This window comes from the organism of the source record quoted next, unplaced genomic scaffold (assembly GCF_019419815.1).
Source record: "Pyrus x bretschneideri cultivar Hongxiangsu unplaced genomic scaffold, Pyrus_bretschneideri_v1 Contig53, whole genome shotgun sequence".
NCBI lineage: Eukaryota > Viridiplantae > Streptophyta > Magnoliopsida > Rosales > Rosaceae > Pyrus > Pyrus x bretschneideri.
Window position 1 is genome coordinate 1,809,654 of NW_025999791.1, and position 16,132 is coordinate 1,825,785.

The 16,132-nt window shown below is 37.4% G+C and overlaps 2 protein-coding genes across 2 annotated transcripts; both read right to left on the reverse strand.

Annotated features, from left to right (window-relative positions):
• Nucleotides 1-228: 228 nt before the first annotated feature.
• LOC125470835 (strigolactone esterase D14-like) lies at nucleotides 229-5,774 on the reverse strand. The gene is made up of 3 exons (XM_048570499.1): nucleotides 5,392-5,774; nucleotides 378-844; nucleotides 229-266 (listed from the first exon to the last, which is right to left on the reverse strand). The coding sequence occupies exons 1-3, from the start codon at nucleotides 5,772-5,774 to the stop codon at nucleotides 229-231; spliced, it is 888 nt and encodes a 295-aa protein (XP_048426456.1).
• A 7,386-nt stretch (nucleotides 5,775-13,160) lies between these two features.
• On the reverse strand, nucleotides 13,161-14,908 carry LOC125470836. Its single transcript, XM_048570500.1, has 2 exons — nucleotides 13,782-14,908; nucleotides 13,161-13,493 (listed from the first exon to the last, which is right to left on the reverse strand). The coding sequence occupies exons 1-2, from the start codon at nucleotides 14,037-14,039 to the stop codon at nucleotides 13,266-13,268; spliced, it is 486 nt and encodes a 161-aa protein (XP_048426457.1). The 5' UTR covers nucleotides 14,040-14,908; the 3' UTR covers nucleotides 13,161-13,265.
• Nucleotides 14,909-16,132: the final 1,224 nt, after the last annotated feature.

Below are 16,132 nucleotides of genomic sequence, written 5' to 3' on the forward strand. Positions count from 1 at the left end.
AAATACATAATACATCAGGCCCTTTAAGGGATCCCCATTTTTTGAAATTAGTTGTAGAACCCACTCCACATCGAACTTCAATAATCCGAACCATTTATTTTGTAATTCTTGTTTCATAGATCATCCTTACAAAAATTCAATTCAATCCGAAACCATTTGCCTGTTTAATTATCAAGATAAAATTTCATTGTTTCTTATATAACAAAGTAATCGTTAATTTCCTTGAACTCAATTAGATGTCTTAAACATTTCCGATTTGGCTAATACTTTGCAAGGATAATTTATGATATACAACTTGAAAAATAGACGGTTCAGATTGTTAAAGTTTGATATAGTGCGAACTCTACAACTAATTCCTATTTTTATAAAAAAAATACGGATCCCTTCTCTTAAACCTTTTCTATGTATGCATATCTGTTTGATGTGAAGTTTTTGGAGAACTTTTAAGAGCAGAAGGTAAGCTGTCAACTGAGGAAAATGGCCTTCTGTGTTTAGGATCTTGACTTCTGCAGGACCACCAAGCTTCTTCTTCATGTAAAATGCAACCGATTTCGGAACGATAAAATCTTTTCTGGACTGGATTATGCTATTAGGAACAATAATTTGTGGCAAAATTCTTCTGAGGTCGCTCAGAAACACAACTCTAGCTGCCCTTACAGCAATCCTAGGGTTCATTCTTCCCAAGCTGTTTTCGAACTCGGTGATCGCACTTGTGTCGTTTACACCTATTGGTGTTGGGGAAAAACTTGGAACCCAACTTGTGAAGTTGTTCCCTATTTGGTTGAAGAGCGCATCCAGTTGTGGTCTGGTGAAGCCTCCGGTGTATGCTGTGGTGTTGAGGTACCTACAGGCAAAATAAACGTAAAACTAATTGTTGGGTGTCGACACAATGTGGTATTGTTTACCTGTATCATGTTTACTGGTCACATATTACGCAAGAGAGAAAGTTAAGATTTATTTGTGTATAATATGGTTAATACGAGGAATTAAACTGAAAAAGGAAAAAGAAATATGTTGAAGTAATTAGAGTAACAAATGACGGGGACAAATATAGTATGAGAGATTAGTACATGGTTGGTACAGTCCAGCGTACAAAAGGAACTCAACTGTCCAAAAGACACTGGCAAGAAAATAATGATTATCGTACATGTACAAGTATGGTAATGTTTTTTTTTGTCTACTTACTATATTACTATATATTTATTATTGTGAAATTGTGAATATGAACTTTATATTTATATTTATGTAAGAATAAACTTAATCATCAGTACTTTATAAGCAGAATCCGAAGCCATAGAGGTTCACAAATACCATATGCCATGCCCCTGTATTCGGCCTCCGCCGACGATCTTGCAATCACATTCTGTTTCTTACTTCTCCAGGTCACAAGATTACTGGCAACAAACGTAAAATAACCTGATGTAGACCGCTTATCAGTAATATTTCCAGCCTAATTTGCATCAGTATATCCTCTAACATCCATGTGTCCATGCTTTCTATACATTAACCCTTTTCCAGGAGCCCCTTTCAAGTAACTGAGAATCTGCATTACTGCCGCCATGTGATCTTCACTAGGTGCATGCATGAACTGACTTACTACGCTTATCGCATAAGCAATATCAGGTCGTGTAAGTGACAAGGAAATCAATCTTCCAACTAACCGTTGATACCTTTCTTTATTTGTTGGTACTTGATCTTGATAGATCGCAAGATGATGATTCTGCACAATCGAGGTATCCGTCGGTTTACATGCCAACATCCCAGTTTTTGATAACAAGTCTAACACATACTTACGTTGTGATAAGTATACGTCTTCTCGAGACCTAGCAACTTCAATTCCTAAGAAGTATTTGAGTCCCCCTAGATTTTTCATCTCGAACTCGAAGGACAGGTACCCCTGTAGCCGTTCAATCTCCTTTGTATCATCCCCTGTGACAATCATATCATCCACATATATAATGAGTAAGGTCACTTTATCATCCTTATGCTTAATGAACAAAGTATGATCTGAATTCCCTTGTTGGTATCCATACTTCTTCATAGCTTGAATGAATTGCCCAAACCAAGCTCTCGGCGACTGTTTCAAACCATACAATGCCTTCCGAAGTCTACAGACTTTTCCACTAGAGTTCTCAATGCCATATCCTAGTGGAAAATCCATATAAACCTCTTCCTCTAAATCCCCGTGCAAAATGCATTTTTCACATCAAACTGTCTCAGAGGCCAATCAAGGTTAGCATCAAGAGATGACAAAACTCTGATAGTATTCATTTTTGCAACCGGTGCAAATGTTTCCTCCAACACCAAAGGTTTGTATATAACCTTTGGTTAGTAACCTCGCCTTGTATCTATCGATCGTCCTATCCGCCTTATGTTTGATAGTAAACACCCATTTGCATCCCACCGATTTCTTTCCTTTGGGCAGTGTAACCACACTCCACATTTTGTTCTTCTGTAACGCCTCCATCTCCATTTGCATTGCCTTTGTCCACTTTGGATTTCTCAAGGCTTCTTCCACCTTGGTAGGTATTTTAATCGTTTCCATTTGTTGGACGAGTGCACAATATTTTGGCAAGAGTCGATGAGTAGAGACATAGTTAGTGATTGAATACCGCACCTTCCCTTATGGAGAGTACCTGTCTGGTGGCTTTCCTCAATTTTGACTAGGAGGTAACACATAAAGTGATTTAACAATTTCAAGGTGAATATTTACCTCGGGAATATCCATTGGACCATGAATAAGTACTTGAGGAGTTTAAAGGGGGGGTGATGTTGTCAGGCTCACTGGAGTCAATGCCTTCGACCTTATATGTTTAGACGAATCCTTTCGTTTGATGAACCCTATCTTCAATCAAGTTCCAGCGACAATATCGCTTTTCTTAAGTCCCTTTTGAATGATTTGACCATAAAATTCCTCTTGGCCTCAACATGTCTACTCAAGCTCACACCTTCATTCTACCATATGGAAGTAACAAGCCTATGTGAAATGTTGGCTTCATTATGTAGAGCTGGCCCGCTCGGGCACTCGGTGGTGCAATGTTCATTTGGCCCATTTGGCATTGCTGTCTTGGTTTGATCACGCAGCCCACTTGGGCTTACACCTGTGGCATTTTCACGCCCTAATGGCTTTCACAGTTGTTACTTGTAGCTTTAGTACCATGCCCAGATGGGCCTTCACGGCTGCCACTTGCAGCATAATCATCATGCCCAGATGGGCTTTGAGGGCTACCTTGTTCCCGCCCACTTGGGCTTTTATTGCTGCCACTTTCAATGCAGCCATCTATTTTATCAAAGATAACAAGGCCGACATCCACCCATCCATAATCTTCACCTCCAGTTGTCTCCCCCTGAAGAGTATGGCTAGGGGGAAAAAAGGTTCGTCTTCGGAGAAGGTCACGTCCATGGTGACATATACATGTCTAGTAGAGGGATGATAACATCTATACCCATTTTGTTAAGGACTAAAGCCAATGAAAACACATCACACCGCAGAAGGATCAAGCTTGCTTCTTTGATTTTGTGAAGATGGACATATGCCACACAACCAAAAACTCGGGGTTTGAGATGAAGAGTGGAAGGGAGCAAAACATGATTAGCAAGCACGACCAAGGGCATTCTAAAAGAGAGAACACGAGATGGCAGTCGATTCATAAGATAAATAGCATAGGTGACTGCATCAGCCCAATATGTCTGGGGTGCACAGCTACCAATAAGAAGAGCACAGGTAATCTTAAGGATGTGTCGATTTTTTCGTTTGGCAACTCCATTTTGCTGTGGAGCTTAAGGACACGTAGTTTCATGAAGAATGCCATCACCACCGTTGTCTGACCGAAGCACTTTAATAGGGAGTGAATATTGAGTGTAGACCATGTGATAAAACATTTTGAAGATGGCACCGCATCGCTTTTATATTTCATGAGGTACAACCAAGTCATTCTAGTGCAGTCATTAACAAATGTTACAAACCAACGCACACCATGCTGAGTAGTAACCGGAGATGGCCCCCACACATCAGAATGAATTAACTTAAACAAAATTGTTCTCTAAGTCAAACTTGGAGAATAAAAAGCTTGATGACTTTTAGCTAATGTGCAAACATTACACTTTAATGAAGAATCTGGAATATTACGAAATAATGACGGAAGTAATTTTCGTAAATAACCAAAAGAAGCATGACCAAGACGACGATGCCATAACTGAACAGTCTTCAACCTTTCAGTATTACGACCTTGAACTTGATGTACACATCCTTGTGCAACATCATCAACATAGTACAACCCTCTCCGTTTAGTACCACGCCCAATAATTGCCTGAGTTTGGATATCTTGAAGTAAACACAAAGATGGAAACATGAGCCCAACACAGTCTAATTGTTCAATGACTTGTCCCACAGATAACAAATGGCTAGAGAGTGAGGGTAAGCAGTTGTGTAGGGAAAGAGTAGAAGTGAGTGCTATTGAACCTGCCCCTGTAACTGGAGCAATACCGCCATTAGTAGTGACAATACTATCTTGTGGTGGTTATGTTGTCGAATTAAAAAGAGTACAATCATAAGTTATATGATCAATGGCTTTGGAGTCAATAATCCAACATGTATTAAGAGGAACGGATGCAATTAAGGCGGAGCCTGTGTTACCTAGATCGTCAAATTGGTCTTGAGAATTAATTAAATTTAACAGGGAGAACTCCGGGCCCAAATTTTCTGAGTCTGAAAAAACTGGGCTACTGTCCGTGGATGGCCCAACTGGGCCTGCACCCACCTGTTTGTTCCTATCCGTACAAGATTGCTGCTTTATTGGATATTGGGTTCTAGGTTCTGCCCCAGCCCGCTGGAGATCACTACCGTATGGCCTGCTGGAGAATTCATTCAAGGCAGGCGCGGAATCCGAAGAGGGAATCATGACTTTGGTTGTGTGCCATGGAAGAAGACTTGATGGTACTTGTAGGCATCTAGGATGCCGTCGTCTCTTGCTTCAAGACGTTTGGCTTTGGGTTTTTTAGGTTTGATGTTTGGTTGACCTTTGTTCGGTCAATGGGATAAGCTAAGAAGATTGTTCCCGTTAGCGGTGTCTCTTGCTTCGAGACACTGCTGAAAAAAAATCTTTTGGTTTTTTCAGAGTTTTGCAGATGCCAAGTTTGCTTCTGTACCTGCTCTGATACTTAAAATTAGTTTTAGGATTTTAATATCTTTTTTTCTTATTCTTCTCTCTCTTGGAGGTAATATATATACTATCATATCTCTTGTAGTACAAGTAAGTTAATGACTCTAAACAAACTAGGAAATACAATTATAATGATTATATTCCTAATTAAACTAGGGCTCACGCTAACAGTAACTGCTCCTTTTTACGTGTGGAGAGAGAGAGAGAGAGAGAGAGAGAGAGAGATGACCTGGGAGAGCCACTTAGTAGGATAAGGTGCTGGAAGAGTTGTGGTCTTTGAACAGAAGCGATACATCCAACCATGGCAGCCATGGAGCCCAAATATACAGTCCTTTTAACATTGAGATGATCAAGAAGGCAGAGCAGGTCTTCTGCGTAAGCACTGAAGTTCGAGTACCTTTTCGGATCATAGAGTTTGGGATCAACATTTGGAGAGTAAACCGAGTCAAAAACCACAACCTTGAAGTAGCATGCAAGAAACGGGATGAGGAAGTGCCAAATTGTCTGGTCTGCACCAAACCCATGAGCAAGAACCAACGTCTGAGTTTCATTTCCGTACACATGAGTGGTTAGGGCTTGGACAATGCCTCCTCCATGGCACATGGCTTCCATCTCTATAACTAAAAATGCAATAGTGAGTGAAGGGATTGTATATATATGTTTACATACTATAGATTATTATGATGACATCTCTATAACTTTGAATTATTTGGGTTTTGGATATTGTTTGCATAAATATATACGTCCGGAAATGATATCACACGTTTTTTTTTCTCTCATGCAAATATGTGTATTTCTAGTCTTTGAATCGAAAATAAAACCAAAAAAAATGACAAAAATAAACAAGATTGCAAATGGAGAAAGAAAAAATGTGCAAAAGTTATTTCTCTTCAAATTAGTGTACTTAATAAGATAATCAAGGTATGTGTCACATTTTAATTCCGTAAGTATATGTTTCAATATTAGCAATATTAACTCCCTTCCAACTTTTTTGACGCCATATATTAATTTTTAATAAGATTTTGTGGTGCAACTGCAACCAATATGAAAACATAAACGCTTATATATTCAAATTTATGCATGTTTATCAGTAGATTTTATATGTGATGTGGTAATTCTTAGAGAGAAAGAGAGAGCTCGTGGACTTATTAGCATATATTTGCAGTCACGCACGTTATGGGAAAAAATGTGTACGTAATACATATTGAAAGTTCCCTTCAACTCGTAAGAAAAAACTGCTGAAAAGTTTTGTGCTTGCATCTGTCCATCTTCTTCTCAGGATGCTCATGCTGCATGCATGTGTCAAAAAAGATATATCTACGTACGTAAAAGGTATAGAAAATTTACAATTAAACTGAATATCTTTCTGCTAGAGTTTGGATTTCGATTTCATGTGTAATGGTAATATAATATATTAAAATTGTAAATTATAAGGTGTGAGTTGTTGCAGGGCACGACATCGATGCAGTTGGATATCTCAATTCTTGTGGACAAAATAAAAGCTTGCTTAAATGCAATTCAACAAATTTACCGTCCATAAAGTTATTGTGGTTGTTGTGTTTGTATACGCTTTTTGGAGAGATTTTACAGTGTGTCGAGAATACGTTTCGGTATACTAAGTGTAATGATACAATTGATTGTTGATTGGAATTTTTTTTAAAGTTTTTAATTAATTGTAGTATCACACTTGGTGTACCACATCATGTTCCTGGCACCTAAAAAATTTCTCCGCTTTTTGAATTGAATGATGAATATAATTTTGTTTCGTTTGTGTCGATTGGATAAGATGCAATCATGCAAGAGGCTGTTCTACAATTTATATATGTCCCCATTTAATAGCTTAGGTGCAAGAAAGAAGGAAAAATTAGAAATTTCTACATCTTTTTTATAGTTGTTAGATTAAATATTTATCCATTTTAAAGATTTGATTAAGGTGCTTTGATCAATTGCCACCTTAATAATTTTTGATTTATTTAATTTCCATGTCATTAATTTAAATGCATTTATATAGAGGCATAAGGTAGCTTAGCAACTAATTGCCTATAATATAGCAATTTAATTTCGTCAATCCCCTTGTACACGTTAAATGACATTTTTTTAACAAAATAAAATAAAAAATTAATTAACTAATTCCTCATTACCTTATTATCAGTATTTAAAAAAAAAAAAAAAATCTCTTTCTATTAAAAATGTCTCAATAAAAAGTCTTCAATACATATTTTTTCACGTATAGATATATAAAAAATATACTTAAAACTTATGATACATTTGAGAACAAAAGTATTGACTTTTTGTACGTTTAGATTTCAAATGTACCGAGAAACCAAATGTACCAAAAATTCAAATGTACCATAAAACCAAATGTACCCATTGTTATGTAACCCTTTTGATACGTTTAAATTTCAAATGTACAAAGAAACCAAATGTACCAAAATTTCAAATGTACCATAAAACCAAATGTGCCCATTGTCAGGTAACCCTTTTGGTAAGTTTAGATTCCAAATGTACCAAAAGACCAAATGAACAAAAAAATCACAAATGTACAACAAAACCAAATGTCTCTATCAGATAAACCTTTTGGCACATTTACATTCCAAATGTACCGAGGAATACAAAAAATCAAATACACTATAAAACTAAATGTGTCCATATTATAGGTAAATAGACGTAGCTATATAATCAAACAAATCTTTATTATGTGTTGGGCCTTCTAAAAAATAAAATTTGACAATTTTTTTTTATAAATATTCTACTATATTCACACACAAAAAAAAAGTAAAATTATAACAAACAATAAAAAAATGCACAGAGATGGATAATAAATGCATAAATATAGGGATAAGAGGGGAAAAAACAAAAACAAAATGTCTAGGAAAAGTTGTGAAAAACTAAAATTCTAAACAAAATTGAACTTATGTGAAAAACTGAAATTAATAACCAAAATTTTAGGAAAATGTTTGATCAAATTTTCAAAAGGAGTGTATGTTTAGTCTAAAAAAAATAAAAAATGAGGCCTTATATCAAAACGCCCCAAGAAAGAAACATCTACCTTCTTCATCTTTCATACCCATATATGACATATTTGACATTTCAATAGGTAAATGAGTTGGGCCACCATTGTTTGATGAGTAACGGCATAAGTATAGGAGTAGGTAAATTATACATTTTTTGTTGAAGAATGTAATTCTACAATTAAAAAACGTGACATGATATATTACTACTTATAGATGAATTGTTTCAAAATTAATAACATCGAGGATTTTATGATAAAATTTAAAATTTGTTAGGTTTTGCATTTGGTTAAGTTGAGATAGTGTTGGTGTGATTAATTTTTGGAAGTGAGCTTATATCAATTTGATTAGTTGTGGACATCTAACTCAACTATGAGGTCTTGACATAGTATTAGAGAGTATTCCCCCTGACCTTAACCATTCCGATTGTGAACAAGACCTTGACCTTGACGACGAATCTTCCGCAGAAAAAGGTTACCTATATGGAATTGGTTACACGTGTTACCCATTAAAAACATGGTTCAATGTGAGGGAGAATGTTGAAAAAATGCATCCTTCATAAAAAAACATATTACTATTTTGCGAATGGTATATTACTACTATGCATGTAATTAAGTTGGAACAATATCAGCGTGATCAGTTGCGGGCCGTTGAGCCAAATCTGAGATCTTGACCTACTTTAAAGTTGATAGGTATATTGATCCTTACATTCTTCTTATAATCAAAATCTCATTGGATTGTAGATGATGCCATGCACAACGGTGCTAGTTCGATCCCACCGATCTCCCTCCCTTCTAATTACTAACAATTTAAACTAATATACTTATAGTTTGTCAAAAAAAAAAAGAAAAAGTGATTGGATCCTAAAGTTATAACACTTGAGTTCGAACAATACAACTTTACCTCCTTAGTTTACATACTCCATCAAATTTAATCACATTTGCTTAATTACAATGTCACAAGACTCAAAATCAAAGGATTCTGAGAGTATCATAAGATGGAGGTTTCTTGAATAAAAGTTCCCAAGAAGACTTGGTCATATCTCTCAACCTACTCACCCTTTTCAATTCCTTCTACCTTAGTGTTTACAATCTAGGTTCTTCACCATTACCATCACACCCTCCAACCTTCTCAAATTCTGTATGTCTAACTTCACCACATTTAGAAACTATATTACAACCTGAACCTTCATCAGATCCTGCAGTTGTACTTTCTTCTACATCTGAACCTAGAGTTAGCTCTCACCCTCCTATCTCATCACATCATATCCCATCCACAAACACTCATCCCATGCAAACTAGATCCAAGTCTGGTATAGTCAAACCCAAAGCCTATGCAGCTACTAAACATGCAATTCCTTCGCATATCTCTGATGATTTCTTACCATTTACTTACTTACAGGCATCCAAACACTCTCATTGGAGATAGGCTATGCAAAAGGAATATAATGCTCTCCTAAACATTGGGACTTGGTCTATTGTTCCACATCCCTCACAGAATCTTGTGGGCTGTAAATGGGTTTTCAAAATCAAAATGAAAGTTGATGGCACTATAGATAGGTATAAAGCTACGCTGGTTGCTAAGGGATTTCACCAGCAAGAAGGTTTAGACTACACCGACACTTTCAGTCCTATTGCCAAGCCTGTTACAATTAGGTTTCTTTTTACTTTGGTTGTCCAATATCATTGGTTTCTTAACCAATTGGATGTAAGCAATGCTTTTCTCTATGGTTCACTCTCTGAGAATGTATTCATGCAACAACCACCTGGTTTTCAGGATTCCACTAAGCCTACTCATGTTTGTCAACTTCATAAGTCACTCAAACAAGCTCCCCGAGCTTGTTATGAGAAATTACAAGGTGCCCTCCACTCTTTAGGGTTTACTGGATCTTAGAATGATCATTCATTGTTTGTGAAAAAGACTCCTATTTTGGTATTTATTCTGGTCTATGTAGATGACATCTTCATCACAAGTCCATCATCTCAGGCATGTAAGGAAACCATTGCTCAACTCAGTGCCTTATTTCCCATTAAAGATCTTGGTTCTTTACATTTCTTTCTTGGCATAGAATTTAAAAGATCATCTATTGGAATTCTTATTTCTTAGATTAAGTACATTTTGGATTTACTCAAGAAAGCCAAAATGGATGGAGCAAAGCCTTATGCTACACCATTACGTACTTCAAAACTGGATCATACTTCTCATTTACTCTCTAATCTAGAGGAATATAGGTCTCTTGTGGATGGTCTACAATACTTAACATGGTCCTGACTTGATCTATCTTTTGCAGTTAATCTCGTATGTCAATATATGCACAGTCCCAGAGAATCTCATTTTCAAGCTGTTAAGAGAATACTAAGATACCTAAAGGGTTCTCTTGATTTGGGTCTATGGTTTCCAAAAACCTGTCAGTATTAATGCATTCTCTGATGCTGATTGGGCCAGCTGTGCTTTAGACAGAAGATCAACAGGTGGATATTGTATCTTTCTAGGCAATTCACTCATCAGCTGAAGTGCAGAGAAATAGACAACAGTGGCCAGATCCTCCACTGAAGCTGAATACAGGTCCTTAGCCAATACTGCAGCTGAAATTACTTGGTTATGTAAGCTTCTTGTTGATGTTAACCTGGTTCTTCCTTGTTCTTCCAAATTGTGGTGTGATAATATCTCAGCTATCTCTTTAGCTAAAAATCCTATCTTCCATGCTAGAACTAAGCATGTCGAAATTGACTACCACTATATAAGGGAGAAAGTTCTTTCAAATGGTGTCTCAGTTCAATTTATCTGTTCACAGGATCAAGTTGCAGATATATGTACAAAGTCCCTGCCTAAACCTAGATTTCTGCTTCTTAGAACCAAACTATCTTTTCAGTTCCCTCAACTCAGTTTAAGGGGGGGGGGGATATTAAGGATAATAGTGTAAAAGATAAAACTTAGAAGTGTCAATTTGTAAATACTTCTATAGTCTGTTATAGTTTGTTATTTAGGCAGTTAAGATATGTTGTAAGCGAGCTGTCAAATCATCTGTATGATGAGATGTGTATAAATACCTTTATTTGTAATCTTATCAGAAATCAATGTGAAGATAATTTTCCTATCATAACCTTTTGTTCTTAATTAGCATAAGCTATATCAAAGTAATATGAGAGAAGAAAAAAATACTATTGTATTAATGGATATTGTAACAAAAAGGGAATGCGCAAATGAATAAGGGAAATGATAAACACACTCTTTTTAGCTTCTCACACACTCTTGTTTGATCTTGTCCATTGTTTCCGATTAATTTATTTTATCCGACAACCATAATTAAAGAGCGCTGTGTGAGAAGCTAAAAAAATTGAAAATCACATCCCACTAATAACTTTGTTGCACACGGTAACAGGTAGGCCAACACAGAGTTCAGGGTTTATGATGATGTTGTGTGCCCCAAAGTTAATTAAGCATTCGGAGGAGTTCTAAAATGGGTCATAATTAGGATCAACAGCCCCCAAAACAATGCATTAGGGTTTCAAATCCTGATGTGGTAAAAGCTTAAATTATGATCAGTTCGAAAACGTTCATGGTCCATTGGACTTATTTGTTTTGGCCGAAAGTGCTTTCAGATAAACAAAATTGAGAATTTACATAAAACGTGGTAGGTGATCTTTAAGTTTTCTTACAAGAAAGGGAGGTGATCATTTTGGCACTCCATCTTTCCACACCAGCACGCCTCTTGTTTTTGAAGTGATTGAACATAAAATCACAGTGTATTAGCAACATGAAATTCCTTAATTAGAATTCGATTAATTATCACACAAAACACAACTGAGAACTTAGACTTCGATCGATTACCAGTCGAGTAAAAATAGGCTCTGACAATAAGCATCAACATAGTGAAAGTAACTCGACTCCGTTCTAATTCCAGTATCTTTAACTCGACTCCGTTCTGATTCCAGTATCTTTAACTTGGTGTGACTCGGGATCATACAAAACAAGCTTTGGTTTTCTTCCATCTTGAATCATGTGAACTTTGCCAAGATTTGTTCTAATTCCCAATGGCTATGCTACAAATCTAGTACCATCAGGAAAATAAATCGTCCGGATCACTTTCCAAGCATCGGCTTCCAGAACCCATATATCGATACACGAATTCTTCAAAGCATGACCAGGTCTTGTATGGAACAAAGAGACTGATTTCTCAAACACTCCAACACAAATATGTTCTATAAATTAATTCGGGTAATAGCACAATCTTTCGAGAAACCTCACTGCCCAAATCGAAAGCAAGGATGGAAGTGCGAGAATGCTCCGTTATAATCCAATACACAACTCCATCAAAGAAGGTACATCTAGATTGCCAAGAAATGACAATATTTGTAAAAGAAGGCATTGTTGGAATCCCACATCGGCGGGGTGAAAAAGAAAATAATGGGTTTAAATATGATTGCCCCACTCTAACTAATATCGAGGCATTTTGTGATAAAACCCCACACTAGATAGATTGGGTAGGTGGTAAAGTTGAGAATATTATCGGTGTTGTTAAAATGGGGTCTCAGGGGTGCGCCGATCCAAAAATCCAACATGGTACCCGAACCAGGTTCGGGCCCATGCAAGCCAACGAGCTTCCAGGACTCTTAACATAGAGCCGGCCTCAATTTTCCATTGAAAACAAGTATGGACTCTTAACATAGAGCCGCCGTGTGGATCTCCACGTGTGAACCACACATAGAGTCGACCTTTGAGTTTCAATTGTCGTTGTGTGAATCTCCACGTGTGAACCACTAAATGGGGTGAAGGGTGAAGGGCAGTGTTCAAATCCCACATTGGTGGGTGAAAAAAAAACTATGGGTTTAAATATAATTATCCCACTCTAACTAATATCGAGGCCTTTTATGGTAAAACCCCACACCTGACGGATTGGGCATGTGGTAAAGTTGGGGACAGTATTGATGTTGTTTCCAACATGCATCACAGTCGACCTTTGAGTTTCAATTGTCGTTGTGTGAATCTCCACGTGTGAACCACTAAATGGGGTGAAGGGTGAAGGGCAGTGTTCAAATCCCACATTGGTGGGTGAAAAAAAAACTATGGGTTTAAATATAATTATCCCACTCTAACTAATATCGAGGTCTTTTATGGTAAAACCCCACACCTGACAGATTGGGCATGTGGTAAAGTTGGGGACAGTATTGGTGTTGTTTCCAACATGCATCACAGTTATTCTTCTCCAAGCATCTGATCTAAGGCTGTAAACCTCAACTTCAAGTTCAAGGACGATATTCTCGTGTGGAAGCGAAACCCTAACAAGCCTCACAACCTTATAGTTGTTTTCCCCGCTATGAAACCAAAACCATTAACAAAATGGCTTGTGTGCTGAACGAGGCCATTAGCAGGAAGCCTTTTGAGTTTTTTGATTGACGGATTGGGCAGGTGGTAAAGTTGGGGTCAGTATTGGTGTCGTTTCCAACAGGCATCACAATTATCCTTCTCCAAGCATCTGATCTAAGGCTGTAAACCTCAACTTCAAGGACGACATTCTCACATGGAAGCAAAACCTTAACAAGCCTCACAGCCTTATAGTCGTTTTCCCCGCTATGAAACCATTAACAAAATGGCTTGTGTGCTAAACGAGGCCATTAGGAATCCTCTTGAGTTTTCTAATTGAGGGATTCCATAGATATATAGGATTATTATTCAAACTAAAGAAATTATAAAAAGAGATACAAACCAATCCTTTGCACGAACCTTGAACAAAGAATCTGAGACCTAATTTATCCGCAGGAAGCTCTATATCCAAACACTTGGACAATGTTTCATCATCAAACCGTGACAAACAATTTTTCTTGTCATCTTTTTGGATAAGGAGAAAATCACAAGAACTTTGCATGACGTTCCTTTCGAGATGGGCACTTTCGAAACTAGAGCTGCTAATTAAACTTTTCCAAGATTTACAAACGCATCTAAACAGCAAAAGATATCTCACTGGCAATCTTGCAAGGATATCAAACAAGATTTCTTTGGGTATATTTGTTGTGCGGAAGCTTCAAATATGAAACCAAAGCTAATACGGCAAAATATGACAAGACAAATAATCCAAAAAGACACAAGGATTTATACTGGTTCGGCGTAAGCCTACATCCAGTTTCGAGACGGCGAGGAAATTCCACTAATATCAAAAGGAGATTACAAATAGAGTTTTAACTCTCAAACCCAAATCCCACTTACAACCAATAGCTCTCACTCAAACTAAGAAACAAATGGAGAAGAAGAAACACATATCAAAATCCTTCTCTCCCAAAAGCTACACAAGTAGCACCAACATCTTTGATTGAGTGATTACTAACAAAATGGGATTATTACAAATGGTGGGAAGGAGCAGCTCATATTCAAATGGGAGAGCCGAATGCTCTCCCTGGTTTCTCTCATCTGCCGCTCCCCCACACCCAAAGGCATAACCAAAGCCTTAATATAAAATGTTCAACTTTTTCCCATGGGAGAGCCGAATGCTCTCCCCTTGGATGCTTCTTTATGCTTTCTGCCCACTGCTCTCTGCCAAAGCACATGGGGTGCCCAGTTTCAAAGAGAAGCCGAAAGCACCACCTATAGCCAAACAAAGGAACAAACATTCAACAAACAACATGATGCTTCCTCATCATGATGTTCCTTCATTATTTTCTTATTTCTTGCTTTCGGCTACTTTAACAAATGCAGCAGTTGCTGCCAATTAAAACAATAGGAAAACCACCCCGTGGCTTTCACATGGACCAAATAAACAAAACAACTTAAAGGGCAATTGGGTCAATAAGTGGACCACCACAATTTGGCCACCAATCCAACAATATTGTGATTAAACATACTGAAAAAAAACTACTTAATTAGATATCTAACAATTAAAGCGTGCCTGATATACAATATTTTGACGATGGAATGCAAAAGAGAAGGCTGGGAGCGATTACTTGGTGCAAAGCTGTAGAAGGTTAAAAGAAGGGTTTTAAAGGGTGGTTTTGGAAATTCAAATAATTAAATTAATTGAATTCGTTGATATATATTAACTTCATGCATCCAACAAAACTCTTAAGCTCCAAGGATTAGGATTACTTACAATTAATTACAATACTTGTGAAACAAGGAATCCTAATTAGGGTTGTCTTATATATTAAAACCTCATGAAAGTCACTATATCAAACCTTGTCATTTTTGTGGTCATTGTAGCAAACCTGTGACTGTGAGTTAACGCGTCATCGGTGTTGGAGCCGATGCATAATTCACAGAAAGAAATTGCATGAAGCTCACAAACTTTTGGTACCTTCAAAGGAAAGCAAAGAATTTCATAAGGCAGTGCTTCCGGAAAAGAATGAAATTTACCCAAGATTTTATTTACCCTGCAGCCCAAACGAACAGGCACATCTACCCATATACAGAATGAATTCTCACTTCTTGTTCTCTGCGTATAAATACGTGTACGGTACAAAGAAAATTGCAGAAGCTGTTACATAGGGCAAAAGGCAGTTTCATCCATGTTGCACACTTGCATCTCCAGGGCAGCAGTTACCCTGCTCACTGAGTTACCTGAAAAAAATGTGAATCCAAGATTTTACCCTTCATCGGCATGATCGTTAGCTCTGTGGTATTAGCAGTTGCGAATTGAGATCTTGCAACAAGGTCATTCGAATGTGCACGGTCGCCACCCGCCTGTTAGCTTCCTCAGTTGGAGGCTTGAATACCAACTTCCACCTCGCGATCAAAAGAAAATGAACGTTTAGTGTAGGGCATAATGAACCTGCTCGAGGAGTTGAACAAGCTGATTAACAGGGACTGGTAAAAACCGTGATTTCAAAGAGGGCATAATGAACACTCTTCCTCTGAGACAGCCATTGATGCATGATGGCGAAGGTTATGAGGTTTCTGTTTGCTTCTCGGGAAAACTCAACCCTCTCTGGTTGTCCGACAACTTGAAGTCAGGAGTATGTCATGGTATGC

What these genes read in the sequence shown, in the direction of transcription:
- LOC125470835 (XM_048570499.1), bottom strand. Translation starts at nt 5,774, where the DNA reads ATGGAAGCCATGTGCCATGGAGGAGGCATTGTCCAAGCCCTAACCACT. An exon ending in CTACTAAGTGGCTCTCCCAG is followed by an intron (nt 845 to 5,391) that starts GTCATCTCTCTC and finishes TTTTGCCTGTAG; the next exon opens with GTACCTCAACACCACAGCAT. An exon ending in AGGTTTAAGAGAAGGGATCC is followed by an intron (nt 267 to 377) that starts GTATTTTTTTTA and finishes ATCCTTGCAAAG; the next exon opens with TATTAGCCAAATCGGAAATG.
- LOC125470836 (XM_048570500.1), bottom strand. Translation starts at nt 14,039, where the DNA reads ATGCAAAGTTCTTGTGATTTTCTCCTTATCCAAAAAGATGACAAGAAA. An exon ending in AGAGGATTCCTAATGGCCTC is followed by an intron (nt 13,494 to 13,781) that starts GTTTAGCACACA and finishes TGGTTTTGGTTT; the next exon opens with CATAGCGGGGAAAACAACTA.